Here is a 16,504-nt window from a genome sequence, read left to right on the forward strand (position 1 = left end):
AGTCCTTTCAGGCACTCCAGTATATGTAATTATAGAAAATGGGGGAAAAAGATTGAAAGTGAACATAACGTGATCCACATTATCCACATTTTCCTTCCTCTCCCTTACCACCTTGCTGTACACCCCTGCCAATCCTCCTAAGGTCCATTTTGCAACTTCTTTCAAAGGGAATCCTTCTTGTCTCTGATAAAAAATTCACCAATAAATATGTTCATAAATAAATGCAAATCCTGAGGACATGTGGCTTTTAGAATCATATTCTATGTTTCTTTTCATGCATACATTTTACCTGTTACAATCTTCCACGTCCTTCTTTGCAATCTCTCTCTCCCTGATTGGAAGGTCTTACCTTTTCTTTGCAATGTTCATCCCTACTGATTTATCCCCAAAGATCATCTTGGAATCTTGTTTATTAGCATTCTTTAAACATTTACTGTATGCCAGCTGACAGGGTTGGGGAGAGTAATAAATAGCCTTCCATTTCCCCAGAGATGTTGCTCATCAACTTTTCACACTAATTCCCTGAGCTAGGTTCTGTTATTATTCCCATTCTACATATCAGGAAATTGAGGCTGAGACAGGCTAAGTAATTTGTATATATACATATAAACATATATGTATATGTACAAACTTTATAAATATTACTTGAGTATTCAAAGAGATCCAGGTATAGCATCAACTGTATCTGGGTAGATATTCAGTACTTCCTTTATTGATCTAATATTGATGGATGACTCGTCAGTTAGCTCCTGTCACTAATTACAAATTTGCTCAATTAGATCAATCTAATCAAATTCCAGAAAAAAAGAAAAAAACTCACGTGTTATACCAAGGTAGAGGGGTAAACCACACATGAATTTAATAGGTAGATGATCAGAATTTCTTTTAGAAAGTGAATAGCTTTGGTTATTGCTTAGGGAAAGGAGAGGCTGCTGAGAACATGGAAACGAAGTAGCTAGCCAGACAGTTAAGAGGCTCTGGAAAATAGAGAGGAATTTGGGTTTGCCTGTATGAGAAAGTGGGATTGGGCCAGAAGGATGTGGGCAAAGAAGGGCGGCCATACTGAGAGGCCAAGTTGCTCTGTGAGATGGGAGGGAAAGGACAATATCCCCTGTGACATGAGTTTGTTTGTAAAAGACAAAATTTATTTTAAAATGTGCTGTCTGGTGTGCACTCCTTGCCTTGTAGTATAGATCATCAGTAAAAGTTTTGCTACTGCAAGAACCTTAAGTTCCTGATTGTTTTTATGGTAGATCGGTTTCAGGATGGGGACGAGAAAGGGCTTTGTCCCCTGTTTCGGTGGACACCAGAGTGGTGATAAAGGAGCAGCCACAGGGAACAGAGAAAAATACCTTCAATGCAAGCAGAAAATAGAGCAGTGGTGATCCCAAAATTGTAATTCCTCAGAAAGATACTAGAGAGAGCTTTAGGCTCTTACCCAAATGGGAATTTGAATCAATTTCTCCTGATCTGAAAGGGCTGCAAAAATCCTGGAGGATATCCAGATTACACTAGAGAATCTCAACCACCTAGCTTGATTTTTGTAAAGAACAATGTTGTTTGCTAGAACTGAGGAAAAGACGATGGCAGAGGAGCTTCTTAAAATAAATCTGAATATATCAACATGTGCAGTCAACTAATTTGCTGACTTCAAAATAGCCTGATGAAACTCTTTGCCTGTTAAACCTATTATTGCCCATAATGAAAGATTCCATATGCACTAATCACAACATACAGCCTTATGTCTGATCATAGCTTCTAAAAAATCATGATACAGGGATTTTTAGTTATACTCAACACATTTTTCCTTTAGAAACCGGATTGGTTGTTATAGATGCCATGAATGATATAAATTGAGCTCGCAGTTGGAAGAAATCTAAAGGATCAAGCATCCCTGAGTTTCAAACAGAAACTTGCACTGAATACATTCAAAGGTATGTGGATTTTATTTATAATTTGATACCCTTTTTATTGTGCTTATTTCTTTCTCTGCATTTCTTTTAAAAGATACAAATGTATTCTACATTTCTAATATTATATGCCATCACTAGTTACTTTTTAGTTGGCCCATAATTAAATTAGACTCTGATTACTGAAATGATTTTTTTTTTTTTTTTACTTTATAACGCAACAAAGTGCTTGTTTAATTCCAAAGCTCTTTCTTGGGCCACATTTCACAGTAAAATATTTATTTTAGTTAATTATCACTTAAAGTAAAAATAATACTTTCACAGGCTGTGATCTACTACTTTGAAAAGCTTTTTAATTACATAAAATAGAACCATCAATGAAGTGATTTTTCTCATTAACCCAGACAAACAAAGAAAAAACAACAACAAATTTAGGAGTTAGAAAACTTCCGTGTACTTTTCATAGGCAGCATAATTACATGTAATATTCACTTCCTATACAAAATTTAAGGTCTTTCTTCTGACAGTTTTCCAAGTTAGTCAATAATTTGTGCCACAAATCAATGTGCACATTTTAGAATGACCTGTTTTGATTAATGTCCCAAGGGTCTTATTTGTAGAATAATTACAGAGAAACATCAAACAAAACGAAGATTCCATTGAAAGACAATGAAACCTCTGAGGCAGAAAGTATTCAAAATTCATTGAAAAATCACATAAAATTAGTACTATCTTCTTCTGTTAGTTCAGCCACATCTTTTGCTCCACAATCTGGAGCTCAGAGATGTTACTGGAGGGTCTTGCCTGAAGTTCTATAGATAGGAACTTCTGGAACTAAAATCTACTATCTTGGAAAATTAATATATTTTCTCAAATGATTAGTCCTTGTTTTTATCAGTAGCAGTGCCCAGGTAGACTGTGCAGTAGACATTTCTGTACCTCCTTGTTCTAAAATTATAAAATACTGTGCACTCTGATGATCTTCCCAACCTTTAGAGACAACTTTATTCTGTTAATCATTAATTATAAATACCATTTAGCTTCTATGACTATGGGCTCTATGGGCATAGGAAAATGGCATGCAAAGTCATATGAGGATAGATCATTCATGTCCCTGTAACTTGTTTAGCCCTCAACCTAAATTAAATGCATCTTTGTCACTATTGTGACTCCACAAACAATGAAATAGGCTGAGAGCAGGAAATCACATATGACTGAAGTAAATTCACAAAGAATGGCTCCATCCTTCTTACTAGCAATAGACTAATGTCAATTATGTGTGTTTTATGGAACATTCATTACATCCATGTTTCAGAAGAGATAAGAAAAGTGGATGTTGATTTACATTTCAGAACTATCAAGAAATGGGGACCTGGATTTTATTTGCCTGCCTCCTGGGAGCAGCTTTTGCCATGCCTGTGAGTAAAACACCCCTTGCATAAGTCAGTGTCCAATTTCACAAGCTTGAAAATAAAAATCTGCCCACAGTTGGTGAAATTAGGGTTTAAAACAGTATGAGATCAGATGTCTTCATACGTCTCCGGGTTGAAGAAACACTTCAGGAGCTTGTTTTAAAAAGACAGATTCTCAAATGCCTCTACCAAAAATTCTGATATGGTACAGCTGGGCTGGGGCCCAGGACTCCGCATTTTTATAAGCACCCCAGGAGATTCTGTTGGAACTGTTAGCTTGTAAATATCACCACCCATCTAGATGGAGGAAGCTTTTGGAAGGGACCCTTGAAAGGTCTCCACAGAAAGTGCTTAACCAGCTTTGGACAAATATTACAGAGATGCCAGTTTTGTCTAAAACCCAGTTCCTCTCAAGTTTCCAAATCTCTTCCTGCCCTCCACGTATTGCTGCTGTTACCCCTCAAGGGGTAAGACTTTTGTGCTAGGAATCCACTTTTTGAGCCATCTTCCTGTTCTCAGAGGCCCCACCTCTTTGGGTACATCTGATAAGTACGTGGCTTTTTTTTTGTGGTTGCCTGGGATCCTGCCTACACCCAATACATAGTGATATATTTTATATTCAAATGTATTAAAGATCAGGACATTAGACCCACTCTGTCTGGATACAGGTGCATAAGGACAGAGAACTTAGATCACATGCATGCCAAGCAGGCTGCATCTGCTTTTTGGTGGAATAAAGAGCAGTTGATACAACCAGAAGCCAGCAAGCTTGCACGCCTGCCTCCTCTCTTCCTCTCTCACCCAGAAAACCAAGATTCTGTGCTCTGACTTCCTGAAATCCTGAATTGTAGCGATTCCTAGTTTCTTCAGGGGTCCCTGCCTTACAAATTCAGCCCTTTTCCCACTCTCTAAGCTGGTATTGATCAAGAGGGTATACGACCTGACTAAAACCATTCACATCCAGATGAGAATGAATAAACCTTCCTATGAAATGTGAGCATTTTAAAGAATATAATAGAGCCAATCCTAAATGAGGCCCATGTCTGAGGGAGATTTTCTGCATGACTGTCTCTCCTCCCTGGACCCCAGGAACAACCAGAGTTCCACAATACAGGCACCAGACACTTGGCCTCCACTTTTGAGAGGATAGACAGTCCTGATTCATATCATCATTCAGGTGGCCTTTTATTTTAACTTTAAAATTTTCTGCCATAAAACCATTGGCAGAATAATAAAAAAAGATTGGCCTAAACATCATAAATGAACTCTTTCATTTTCCATGGGATTTATAATGTTTCCACTTTGCTCCACCCATCTTGTTCTGGCATTTGTCAATCATTCCCACCTTGTGGTTTCTTTTGTGGCTTCTTTTGTTGTATGGATGTGTTGTTTACTTTGCATGCCAATTATGAGAAATCCCTTTGATATGTAAAGTACTTGACCAACTCCTGATCTACAAGGGAACATTTGTGAGACAATTCTCTCCTTGTTGATATTTCTGTATTGTGTAAAAGAAGCACACTTCTCTCCCCAATATGGGATGAGTTTTATTAGCAAGTAAACTGTTGGGCAGGATAGGGTAGGATTCATCGAAAACACTGGGCGTGGGGGTGGGATGTTGTCCAAAGATCACTGGAGAATAAATGTGTGCTGGTTTCTGCTTCCAGGTCTCCAACCATAAGACTATAACCCCAGGAACAGTCATATAGCTGTTTTGGACCTCTTTAAAATAAGAGGTCTCCTCTTCTACACAGCACATTTGTTCAAACTAAAAACAGACCTCAAGTATATTCTGTACTATATAGATTTTTTTAAAGTAGCTTCAGTCTCCTTTAATGTGAACAATTGCATATTGACTTAATCTCTTCCTCTCTCTTCTCTTCCTTCACTCTCTCCTTTCCTCTCTCTTTCTATTCTCCTCCTCTCCTCCCTATAAAAGCTACCACCTCATCCTGGGCACCCTGGTTATATCAACTTCAGCTATGAGGTAATTTTTCTCTTTACTAATTTTGACCATTGTTTGCGTTAACAATGCCCTGGGCTCTGTAAAGAATAGTGTGTTGATTCTTTATCCCAGATGTTTCTCAAGTGGTCCTGATTTTACAGTTCCTACCACCAGCTTCCCAGTTTAAGCTCTGATGGTTGGCCTCAAGCCTGTGTCGTCCCAGCAGCCTCCTGCCTGGCCACTCTGACTCAGTCTCTCCTCCTAAATATGGCCGTAAGCTTACCCATCATGAACCACCACTCAGGGAGGCTCAATGATAGGGCAAAAAGTCAACTCTGACCAGCTTGGTTCTATCCCAGCTAGTAAAATGTAAGGATTAGGTAAGATGTTATTTAAGACTCTTTCCAGCTCAAAAAACTCCTGATTCTAAGATAGTCACACTCTATGTGTGTCTCTTATTTGGCTCTGCTGAAATATTAGTGACTAAGTGGTATAGGAGAGACTCTGCCGAACAATGGAATGCATGAGTTTTGGACACTGGGTTTGAGGTTCTCCTCAACCTCTTACTAACTGTGTGACTTTGGGCAAATCATTTCCTCTTTCTGGAACCCTGGTTTCCTCATGTGGAGAAAGGAAATAATTATAATAACCATATTTCAAAATATTGTTTGGAGAATAATATACTTAATGAATATGAAAAGTGCTTTGTCAAGTATAATATGAGCAAGTTTACTAATTATTTTGTATCAATTAAATGTCATATTACTGTATGAAGAATCCTCAAACCTAAGTCTAACCAAGTATATATATTGTTCAGAAAGGAATAAAATTCTTATTTCTCTCACAGGTTCAGGTAACAATCTGTGAGTTTATTTACTTATAAAAGCTGAAGACAAATGTTAAGAATTTGAGGCAAGATTTTCTGTTAAGCCTAAAAGATTGACACATCTGATGAGTAAATCTGTGTTTCTAGGATGAGGGACAGTGGTTGCACCTCTCTTTTTCCCATTGTGACATCAAAGAAAAAAATGAAATTAACATCATGTCATATTATTATGTCATAATTTTGTGTTTGTTTTGCTCTTACAATGAAAAGCAGGAATTACGGAATTAAACAGATTTACTCCTTTTGTAACCTCAATCAAGTTAATGAACCTCTTTAATTCCCCATGATCTTATCTAAAAAGTGAGAGTAATAATACTTGCCTCCTAGCATATGAGAAAAGATGAAGAATGTGTGTGATGGATGTAAACACAGTGCGTGACACACAGGAAACACCCGAAAAATGTTTACCTTCTTCTTTCTTTTGTAGAACTCACATTCTCAGGCTATCAATGTTGACAGGACTGCATTAGTGAGTCTATATTTCATACTGCATCAGTGAGTTTCTATATTGGATGAAAGTAAATTAAATCAAATGGGTTCTAATATCTTTTTCTCTTAAGGTGCTTACCCCTTTGAAGTGGTACCAGAGCATAAGGCCACCGGTATGTAGATATTTTGTTCTTTATTCCCTGAAAATATTAGGCATGCATTAAAATTCCCATATTAAGTGAAATATCATGTCTACTCCACATACAGACATTAATGGGAAATTTAGTTTGTAAAAAACCATATCTGTGTACACAGTTACAAATTTTGCAAAGGAAAATGAATAAAATATTCCTATAGCCATAATGGCAAAGAAAACACTGCTGCTTCTCTGGTTGGAGTCACCTGAGCCAATGGTAAACCTGCCTCTCTGTTTCTCACCAGTACCCTTCCTATGGTTACGAGCCCATGGGTGGATGGCTGCACCACCAAATCATCCCCGTGCTGTCCCAACAGCACCCCCCGACTCACACCCTGCAGCCTCATCACCACATCCCAGTGGTGCCAGCTCAGCAGCCCGTGGTCCCCCAGCAACCAATGATGCCCGTTCCTGGCCAACACTCCATGACTCCAACCCAACACCACCAGCCAAACCTCCCTCCGCCCGCCCAGCAGCCCTACCAGCCCCAGCCTGTTCAGCCACAGCCTCACCAGCCCATGCAGCCCCAGCCACCTGTGCACCCCATGCAGCCCCTGCCGCCACAGCCACCTCTGCCTCCGATGTTCCCCATGCAGCCCCTGCCTCCCATGCTTCCTGATCTGACTCTGGAAGCTTGGCCATCAACGGACAAGACCAAGCGGGAGGAAGTGGTGAGTATATTTTGAAGCCACTACAATGCAAATCCTGTTAAAATGGTACAGCAAAATAGGTCCCAGAGTTCTAAGGTCTCCGACAACCAAGGGTCTAGAGTTGTAGTAGTTACAAGTCTATAATTCCATTAGTCCAAGCAATATGCTATACCTTTATATTAAAAACAAATTCATCTAAATGGCTTGGTAATTAAGACCACAGTTTTTATGGTAGGTTTCAATTTTACTATTCCTGAATTTCTACCAGAATATATATTACCAAAACCCATTAATAGAAATATATATTACTTAAACCCCTTTAATTTTAAGGGCAACCAGCATAAGGGAATATCAGTTCTTTCATTCAAAGATTTGACTAGCAAGAGAGCTTAAATTGCCTTGAAGTCTAAGATAAAGATGGGGTGGGTAATTTTTAGAGTGCATATAATTTGAACAAGCTACAAAAAGGTAGATGGGAAATTCTCCTTTAAAACTCTATAGGAAGGTATTCCTGTTTTCAGTACGTTTTCAATCTAACTGGAGAAAGCTAAACTAGCATGCTGTTAGAGTCCTTTTAGTGCTGAGATTCCAAAGATATTAAGCTTTTAAACAGAAGTTAATCAAGTTAGCACTGAATCATTCTATTACGAGAAGCACTTACCAAATGAAATGGGGAATAATCAATAAAACAAACTTTACGCCAATCCATAAGTTTATTTCTATGTATATGAGGATTTTGTAGACTCTTATCACTTATATGTATACAACTGTAATTTCCAAAATTTATATAAGCTATTGAATGATATTATTTCTGAGAAGGTATAGGAAAATTAGGTGGAAATGACCAGGATAGAAAGCCAGGACAGCTAGTTCAAGGTTCATGGCTTTGCCCTCAAAAGGAGCACTATTTGTAAAAGTCATCAAATGTATGAGTATTTTCTTTTCTTTTAAATGGGGAAAATGATAACAATCAGATCATTTTGAGCATCTGTCCGGTATAATGTTGTATTACTGAATTTAAAAGTCATACTATATGTCATTAAATTGGTTCATAATTGTGAGCATGGTTTACAGAGAATCTGGGGCAGAATTTTTGAAAACTGACTATGAGGCCTGGGTCGGTGGCTCACACCTTGTAATCTCTAGCACTTTTAGCAGCCCAGGCAAGTGAAATCACCTGAGGTCAGGAGTTTGGGACCAGGCTGGTCAACATGGTGAAAACCACACATCCTCTACTTAAAATATGAAGGGGGAAAAAAAAGTTAGGTTTGGGCGTGGAGCAGATGCCTGTAATTCCGACTTACTAGGGAGGGCTGAAGGCAGGAGAATTGTTTAAACCCGGGAGTGGAGGTTTGCCGTGAGCAAGGAACAACACCATTGCACTACAAGCCTGGGTAAAAGAGTGAAACTCTGCCTCAAAAAAAGGGAAAAAAAGAAAAAAAAGAAACGAGATGATTATATCCCAGGTAATCTGATTCTATTATTGGCATTCTTCTCTAAAGACATGTTCTCTCTGTGCATAGGGAAAATGCGTTTATCTCCTTACTACGAATTAACACCATGGACTTATTAATGTGCTAACACGCAGTTGATAAAGCTATTTATGAAAAGGTGACTTTGGGCAGATAGTTTGAACTCTTTAAAACTCATGTTTCTTTTTCGCCGTAAATTTGAGTATAAATACTGACTGGTGTTCTTGTGTGAGAGTGTTTTGGTTTTACTGAAATTAGGATGATGGGCTTGGCAACCTGGCATGCAAGGCCGTACTCAAGGCAGGTAACACAAGTGTTGATTTTGTTGTACAAAAGTAATAGTCTTTAAGTGTTCTGAAGGTAGAAGCATGGCTTTCATGGAGGACGACGATGTCATTCTTACGGTGGGGATGACAATTGAAAGAACAAAGAATTTGGAAATTACAGATGTGCGACCATTAGAGCATGGTTGTATATTGTTTTCGACAAAGCAAAGTGAAGGCGTTATGATGTCCTTCGTATATGTATACTTCACTGAAGAAGTTTGTAAATTATGTTGTTTCAGTTCCTTTGGCCTATTTTTGCACCTATTTTCAGGATTAAAGATCAGGAATATCCAGAGGAGGAACTGAAAGTAAACACTTTCAGTTGCCTTTCGAGGGATACCACAAGCACACCAATGATTTTTGCTTACAATAACTTACTTAGCAAATTCTATAACTAAATACTGTACCAATAGTAGACATAAAATGTTTAAAAATCATTCATGTTTGTGTGGGAATGAAACTTAAATTTTCCCTATCAATCATTTGAGAACAATTTTCATGAATGAGTATTCTTGGGAATAGGTAGGAACTGCTCATTTCTCCACACAAATTGGCAACGTAAATAGGGGATTGGTATTTCTTTTTAGAGAAACTGACAATTAAATTACTATGCCAAATCTTTTTAAAAATATGAAGTTTACCACCATCAGTTAAAATCGTTGATAAATTAAAAATTTATGAATCATGTACAATCCACTGAAACCCCAACCAAATAAAGGGAATCTTTATATTTAAAACTTTCTTTACATTAAAAAAGATTAAATTTTTGAAGACTATATTAAAAAACAAATTAGGATGGGTGTAACACTGGTTGTTACTTCACACCACATTGGCAATCAAAAATCTGGTCTATCTCACTCTACGTACAATGATTTTTAAATAAAATTTATGTGATATGCATAATAATGTACTTGAATTGAAATTATTTAAGTAGTTTGTTTTCTCAAGAGAAATGTTATTAATGGAATTCAAATAGGAATTGCAGTGATATTTATATACCAACGTCCATTTTTTCACTTCCTAATCTTTAAGATGATAAATTGTAAAAACTGAAGGACTGAACAGTCTTCAAAATGTTAAACAGATGTGTAAAACGGACTCAAACAAAATTTTCTGTGCCACTTAATATTTATATTTGAATCGGGCTTTTTTCTTCCTACAACCACCACAGAATTGGCAAAACAGTCTTTGTGGGGGTTATATTATATGCACCCATGGTAAACTTTATTTCAGTACCTTTATGATTAATGATGCCCTTAATCATTTTCTGCGAATGGATAAACATAAACTATTACTGGGAATAGGTGTCATATCAAGCAAATAACTTCATTCTAAAGAATCTAAGATTCAATTTTTAAAGGTAGAATTTTTTAAAGGTAGAAATTTTTTATAAGGTAGAAAAATTTTTAAGTCAATATTTATCAAACACACTCTAGGGCAAGGCACTTATTCCATGTGCTGGTGAAAATAGTAAGGCCCCATCCTTAAGGAATCTAGAATCTACCAAAGGGATAAAATAAGCCCACAAATAACGATTAAAAAGGTGAAATGGTATTAATACTATGACAGAAGTACAGTCAAAATACTCTGGCAAACATGGCAAATATACTTGGCTAGCTGTCCGACAGCTTTCCTCACCACTCCTTTCCTGTTGGCAGAGCTGGAATCTATCCCAGCATTCAGCCACAGTTTCCAAATCAAAATTCAGATATGTAGTGTGATAATACAGTGGAATGTTTCAAACCAGAGACATGCATTAACTGGTAATTATACTCTATACTTGCACTGTCAAATATGGTAGCCCTGTCCTATGTGGCTATTTAAATGTAAATAAATTAAAATTAAATAAAACTTAAAATTCAACTCCTCAGTCATAGTAGACACATTTTAAGTGCTAAGTAGTCACATGAGGCTAATGGCTACCATACTGGACAACACAGATACAGAATATTTCCATCACCACTCAGTTTTATCAGACAGCATTGTTCTATGTACTATTTCTTGAAGTTGAAAAATAATCCTTATTAATTCAAATATTTTAAACAAAAGATGAAACAAAACAGATTTGCCGGTTGAAACTGAAAATCTCAACTACCCACAGCAAGTTGTTCCCCAAGCATGCCAGTAATCCTGATCTTGTATGAGAATTTTCTAAGAACTGTAGATGTGCCATTCTTTTCCTCAGGCCAAACTTCACATACTAAAATGGTTTCCCCTCTAGTTTTCATTTAGAACAGATAAATCCAGAGTTCAGGTGTATCCAGACTTCAGAAGATATTTACATTCTTTTCTATTTTGTGGTTCAAACAAATAGTGCAACATAACATAGAGGCAGGCGCACATTCATGTTACACACACTCACACACCCATAACCACGCACGCCTTCTGGGTTTACCTGTAGTAGAAAGACACATGTGGAGACATGTGCCATTTGAGTAACTTGAAATTTTATATAAAACTTCTTTCCATTACAATCATTTAGAGAATGATTATGTGGTTATGGTATTCATTATCACCACCAAGACATATTACAGTTCTTCCAAAACAAAAATTATATCAAGAAAAAAATGATCAAGCTGTACATTTCATTTGCAAGCAATGTCAAGTTTACCATCTCCTTTCTCAATTCCACACAAAATAAAAATACAGACTTTTCTCTAAATCTGAAGTTCTTCCTTTGGTAGTAAACAATAGCTGAAAATACCAAAATTGAGTTTAAGGCCAAGACTTTTAAAAAGAAAATAAATTAGTAGACAGCTGTATTAATTGGGAAAAAATAACCCAAGAGATCCTGCTATGAACAGCTTAACATGAGACTAACAAGAGAAAAATGACTTCAACCAATTTCCTACATTTCCAGAACATAGTAGCATTTAGTAGTACTCCACATTGCTTTAATAAAATAGTCATCAGCTTATGTCTGTTGTGAAATTCTTGTTAGTTGGAGTTTTACTTATTTTGTGATTTGGCTTTCAATTCCTTTTGCCCCTATTTGATCTGGAGCCTTATCAGCAAGGGCCATAGGCTGACATTTAGATATTAAAAAATACATCCCTGTTGGGAAAAGTCCATGCTGGCCTCTTTTGAAACACTTGACTCTTCCAGATGATTAAATAATTATGGAGGAATAAGATTGGGCTGGGAGTCGTGAGGAGTTGAAGAGAGAAGAAAGGAGTAATCATTTGGGTTCAAAACATTTACCTCAATAAATCACACTTGAATCCTCTATCACAAAATCTAAATCAATAAAGCCCATTTGCAAACATCATTGTCCTATGGTCAACAAAAAACACCATAGCACCCAGAATTCACTTTACTGTTAATTTAAAAAATGAACAATACTAAAATCTCAATTCCTTCAAACAGCCTAATTTTGTTTGCCTCTCCAAATAATTTTCCATGCTTCATATTTGGCCATGGAATGTGCAGGCTCTGGGGGTGTCAGTTAAGTGTCCACAGAAGCACAAAGATGGCTTTCCAGTGTGGTGGTATGGGGTGCGGCCTCCATAATCAAACCATTTGGTTCACAATCATGACCACTGCCTATCTGCTGTGGAAACCTGGACAATTTTTTTGGCCTCTCTATGGCTCAGTACACTCGTCTATAAGATGTACTAATATCATGCTCTGAGTCTTTTCATGTTAATGAGCCCTAAGCTCAATAAATGTTGGCTACAATTCTTATGATGAGGAAGAGAACTTTGTCCTGCCTCTGTAGACTCCCAAAGAGAACACTACCCAGTTGGAAGCAGGAGTGATACAAAATTTGGATATGACATGGAAGTTTTTGATGCCACAGGCACTGAAGTACATCATGTTTGTCTTTTTTTTTTTTTTTTTTTTTTTTTGAGACAGAGTCTAGCTCTGTCACCCAGGCTGGAGAGCAGTGGTATGATCTTGGCTCACTGCAACTTCCACCTCCTGGGTTCAAGCAACCCTCTAGCCTCAGCCTCCAAGTAACTGGGATTACAAGAGTGAGCGACCACACCCAGCTAATTTTTGTATTTTTAGTAGAAACAGGTTTTCACATGTTGGCCAGGTTGGTCTTGAACTCCTGACCTCAAGTGATCTGCCCACCTCAGCCTCCCAAAGTGCTAGGATTACAGGTGTGAGCCACCGTGCCCGGCCCATGTCTGTCATTTATCAGTGCATCACTCTGATAATGTAGCCACCTAATCTGATTGCGACCCGACCCTTCAATGATCTTTGCCTTCTCCTACCTGATATCCCCAGACACTGTTCTTTGCTGCCTCCAAGACAAGCCTTCATCCTCAATTCACCACTCTGAGGGTAACAGGAGAGCAACACCAGGCAAGTGTCATAGGGGCACTCTGCTAGATGGAGGCTAGAACTTGAGACCACCTCTCTCTGCACGTCTTCCTTTTACCTTCTTTCTAGGGCTGAGCCTTTGTGTACAGTGACTCCCAACTCAGACCCTTCCCTTGTCACTCTGGCATTGGCACAGTTCAGCTAATTCCATTTTATAAGGATTTTTCTTTCTTTTTTTTTTTGAGACAGAGTCTCGCTCTGTCACCAGGCTGGAGTGCAGTGGCGCAATCTCGGCTCACTGCAATCACCGCCTCCCGGGTTCAAGCGATTCCCCTGCCTCAGCCTCCTGAGTAGCTGGGACTACAGCCGGGCCACCAGCATGCCTGGCTAATTTTTTGTATTTTAGTAGAGACAGGGTTTCACCATGTTGGCCAGGATTGTCTCGATCTCCTGACCTCATGATCTGCCCGCCTCGGCCACCCAAAGTGCTGGGATCACAGGTGTGAGTCACTGCACCCGGCCTGTACCAAACCGCTTTCCTCTAGATGAGTGGTTCTTAACCAGGTACAGTTGTGTCTCCTAGGGGACCTTTGGCAATGTCTGGAGTCACAACAGGGATCTAAACAAATCAAAACAGCTCGGGGAGTGGTAGAGGTGTTAAGGAGAATTTGCAAAACAAAGAAAGTGCTGTCCGGTGATTAAGTCAGCTAATGTCTCTAAATCAAAACTATCCTGTTAAAAATCCATATTTCACCACTATACAATATATCCATGTAAGAAAGCATGTCTACCCTCTAAATCTATAAAATAAAAAGTAAATTAAAACATATTTTTAAAAACCATCCGACAGAAGTTAGAATAGTTATTTGCTTCTTCAGAACTTACTTAGAAGTGAGTTTGTTACTTGTTTCTTGGGAGGTTACAAAGAAGCTTGTCTCCTGTGAGTTAATTTTTCCTGCTTATTTGACCTTCCAAAGATGTGCTAAGGAGTTAATTGTAAATCAGACTGAAGAACCTCCGAAAGTGATTGTGTCTATCTGAGTGATAAAGAGGAGAAAAATAATCAATTTACCCACGAGTGTAACTACTGAATTCAAGGTTATTCAATTAGTCTGGGACAAATTCTGTTCTGAGATTTGCTTGGATCTGGCAGAATAATGAGAAATTAGTGGTTCCATCTATAAAGTGGGCAGTAATTTAAGATGCCTTAATTCTCATGATTTTCAGAACCACCACTCTCCAAAAGAATGATTCGATTAAGAAGTGTTTGCTACGAAATTTTTATGGAATAAAACCCCTACAGCCATGGAGATCATAAAGCAGTGTATTGTAAGGAGAGGAGATAATTAACCGACCTTGGGCAGCTGAGAATATCTGACAGACCCAGGCCATCGAACACCCTATCTGTCCAAATAACCAACTCAAGGCACTTCTGAAGTGAGGATCTCCCTGCCTCCTTGCTGCTGTATCCCAAATATCCGGGAGCAGCCATCAGTGACCGTCACCTCAATGCCACCTCTTACAGAAATCTTCTCTCACTGCTCTACGTTGGCTGGCACTCCTGGAAGTGAGGTTCCCCTGTCTCCTTGCTCCCATATCCACACATCTGGGAGCAGCCATCAATGACCATCACCTCAATGCCACCTCTTCTAGAAACCTCTCTCGCTGGTCCACAGGGCTGGAGTGCACAGGCTCAGAGGTTTCCCAGGATATGTTGACCATGCCTCTCTTTCAAACAACTGCTTCTTTCTACTTTTTGTCTCCCTACTAGCTGGCGAGCTCCTTGAGGCAGATTTAGAAAATTACCTGGAAATCGGTCAGTATGTTTAATATCTGCTCAATGAGCCATCATTAGCATTAAACACTCAGGATGCTGTAATATAAAAGTAATGATAATAATAATACTGAACATTTACTGGGCTCATTATATTTCAGGCACTATTCTAAGCACATGACATGTATTACCTCATTTAATTCTCACAACGTTATAGAATTGTCTCTATCACCAATTTACAAATAAGGGGTTGTTTGAACTTTAAATTTTAACAAGAAATTAGGCTTTTTTAAACACACACACACACACATACATACACACACACACACACACACACACACACTGCCGCATCTTTTATGAGTACCATTTGAAAGACAAACTAATTCGTCTTCTGCCTCTAGGATTCTAATTAAATAACCCATATCTATTTTTAATGGCAAATGTAAATTCAACTCCGTTAGAGTGATGAAGCTTGTCTCCTTCTGTGACTTAATTTTCCTGCCCATTTGTCCTCCCAAAATATACTAGAGAGCAAACTGTAACTCAAAGTGAAGAATCCTTAACTCAATAAATGCTCTGTAGTTGCATGAGGGGGTTGCCTCCTGTGCTAAACTGCCAAAGATAGAGAGGAGACAGCTACAAACATGGGCAAGTATCCCCTATGCTAGGACAACATTGCCATAGCAACCAGGGTAAGACCATCTATCCCAGCTTTGAGTGTGAACCTGCTCATGGATAGTCCTCATGCCTTCTCTAGTTCCAAAGGATGGATTGAAAACAAATAAATGCAAGTCCAGTGCTTGTAGAAACCACAAGGCTTTGTCTTTCTCTCACTGATTAGTTCAATAAAATAATCATGTGTTTTAGGAGACCCAGGCCTTGGCCCTCCCCTATCTTCCTTCTCAGACATCCCACTGAACACACGCTCAATACATACAGAAAGCCCATTTTAAGCAGCATTCTGAAATTCACTGAGAATGACCAGAATAATAAGGCTACTGATATACCCCTACCATGACATTGAAGCATAAGTAATTGACTTGCATACTCTCTCTACCTGGCATCTAATGCCCAGAATAAAATAGATGACAAAGTTCAAATATCCCAGTAGCTTCCTGCACTGCAGCCTCTACAAATGTTAGCTATCAAGGCAGTAGTCCAAACTGGTTCCTTCCATAGGGTCCTGACTAGGGAAGGAAATGTTTGCAAATTTGCACAGCTGCATGCAATAACAA

General features: G+C 38.4%; 1 protein-coding gene across 4 annotated transcripts; it reads left to right on the forward strand.

The window, feature by feature from the left end:
- Positions 1-1,878: 1,878 nt before the first annotated feature.
- On the forward strand, positions 1,879-16,258 carry LOC108524493 (amelogenin, X isoform). Of its 4 annotated transcripts, XM_017865612.1 has the most exons (7): positions 1,879-1,934; positions 3,263-3,328; positions 5,262-5,309; positions 6,581-6,622; positions 6,714-6,755; positions 7,024-7,449; positions 9,498-9,652. In XM_017865612.1, the coding sequence occupies exons 2-7, from the start codon at positions 3,275-3,277 to the stop codon at positions 9,501-9,503; spliced, it is 618 nt and encodes a 205-aa protein (XP_017721101.1). In that variant the 5' UTR covers positions 1,879-1,934; positions 3,263-3,274; the 3' UTR covers positions 9,504-9,652. The 4 variants fall into 4 exon arrangements, with proteins under 4 accessions (XP_017721101.1, XP_017721103.1, XP_017721104.1 ...); XM_017865614.1 differs by lacking the exon at positions 6,581-6,622 and having other exon boundaries at positions 9,498-9,655; XM_017865613.1 differs by lacking the exons at positions 6,581-6,622; positions 9,498-9,652 and adding an exon at positions 16,246-16,258 and having other exon boundaries at positions 1,881-1,934; positions 7,024-7,453.
- The last annotated feature ends 246 nt before the right edge of the window (positions 16,259-16,504 follow it).

The sequence above is a fragment of the Rhinopithecus bieti genome, unplaced genomic scaffold (genome assembly GCF_001698545.2).
Source record: "Rhinopithecus bieti isolate Rb0 unplaced genomic scaffold, ASM169854v2 scaffold_83738, whole genome shotgun sequence".
NCBI classification, from domain to species: Eukaryota; Metazoa; Chordata; class Mammalia; order Primates; family Cercopithecidae; genus Rhinopithecus; species Rhinopithecus bieti.

Bases quoted from the DNA above. Each gene is read 5' to 3' on its own strand.
- LOC108524493 (XM_017865612.1), top strand. From the start codon at position 3,275: ATGGGGACCTGGATTTTATTTGCCTGCCTCCTGGGAGCAGCTTTTGCC. The intron at 5,310-6,580 runs GTAATTTTTCTC...TTTCTTTTGTAG, and splicing joins ATATCAACTTCAGCTATGAG to AACTCACATTCTCAGGCTAT. The intron at 6,623-6,713 runs GTGAGTCTATAT...TTTTCTCTTAAG, and splicing joins ATGTTGACAGGACTGCATTA to GTGCTTACCCCTTTGAAGTG.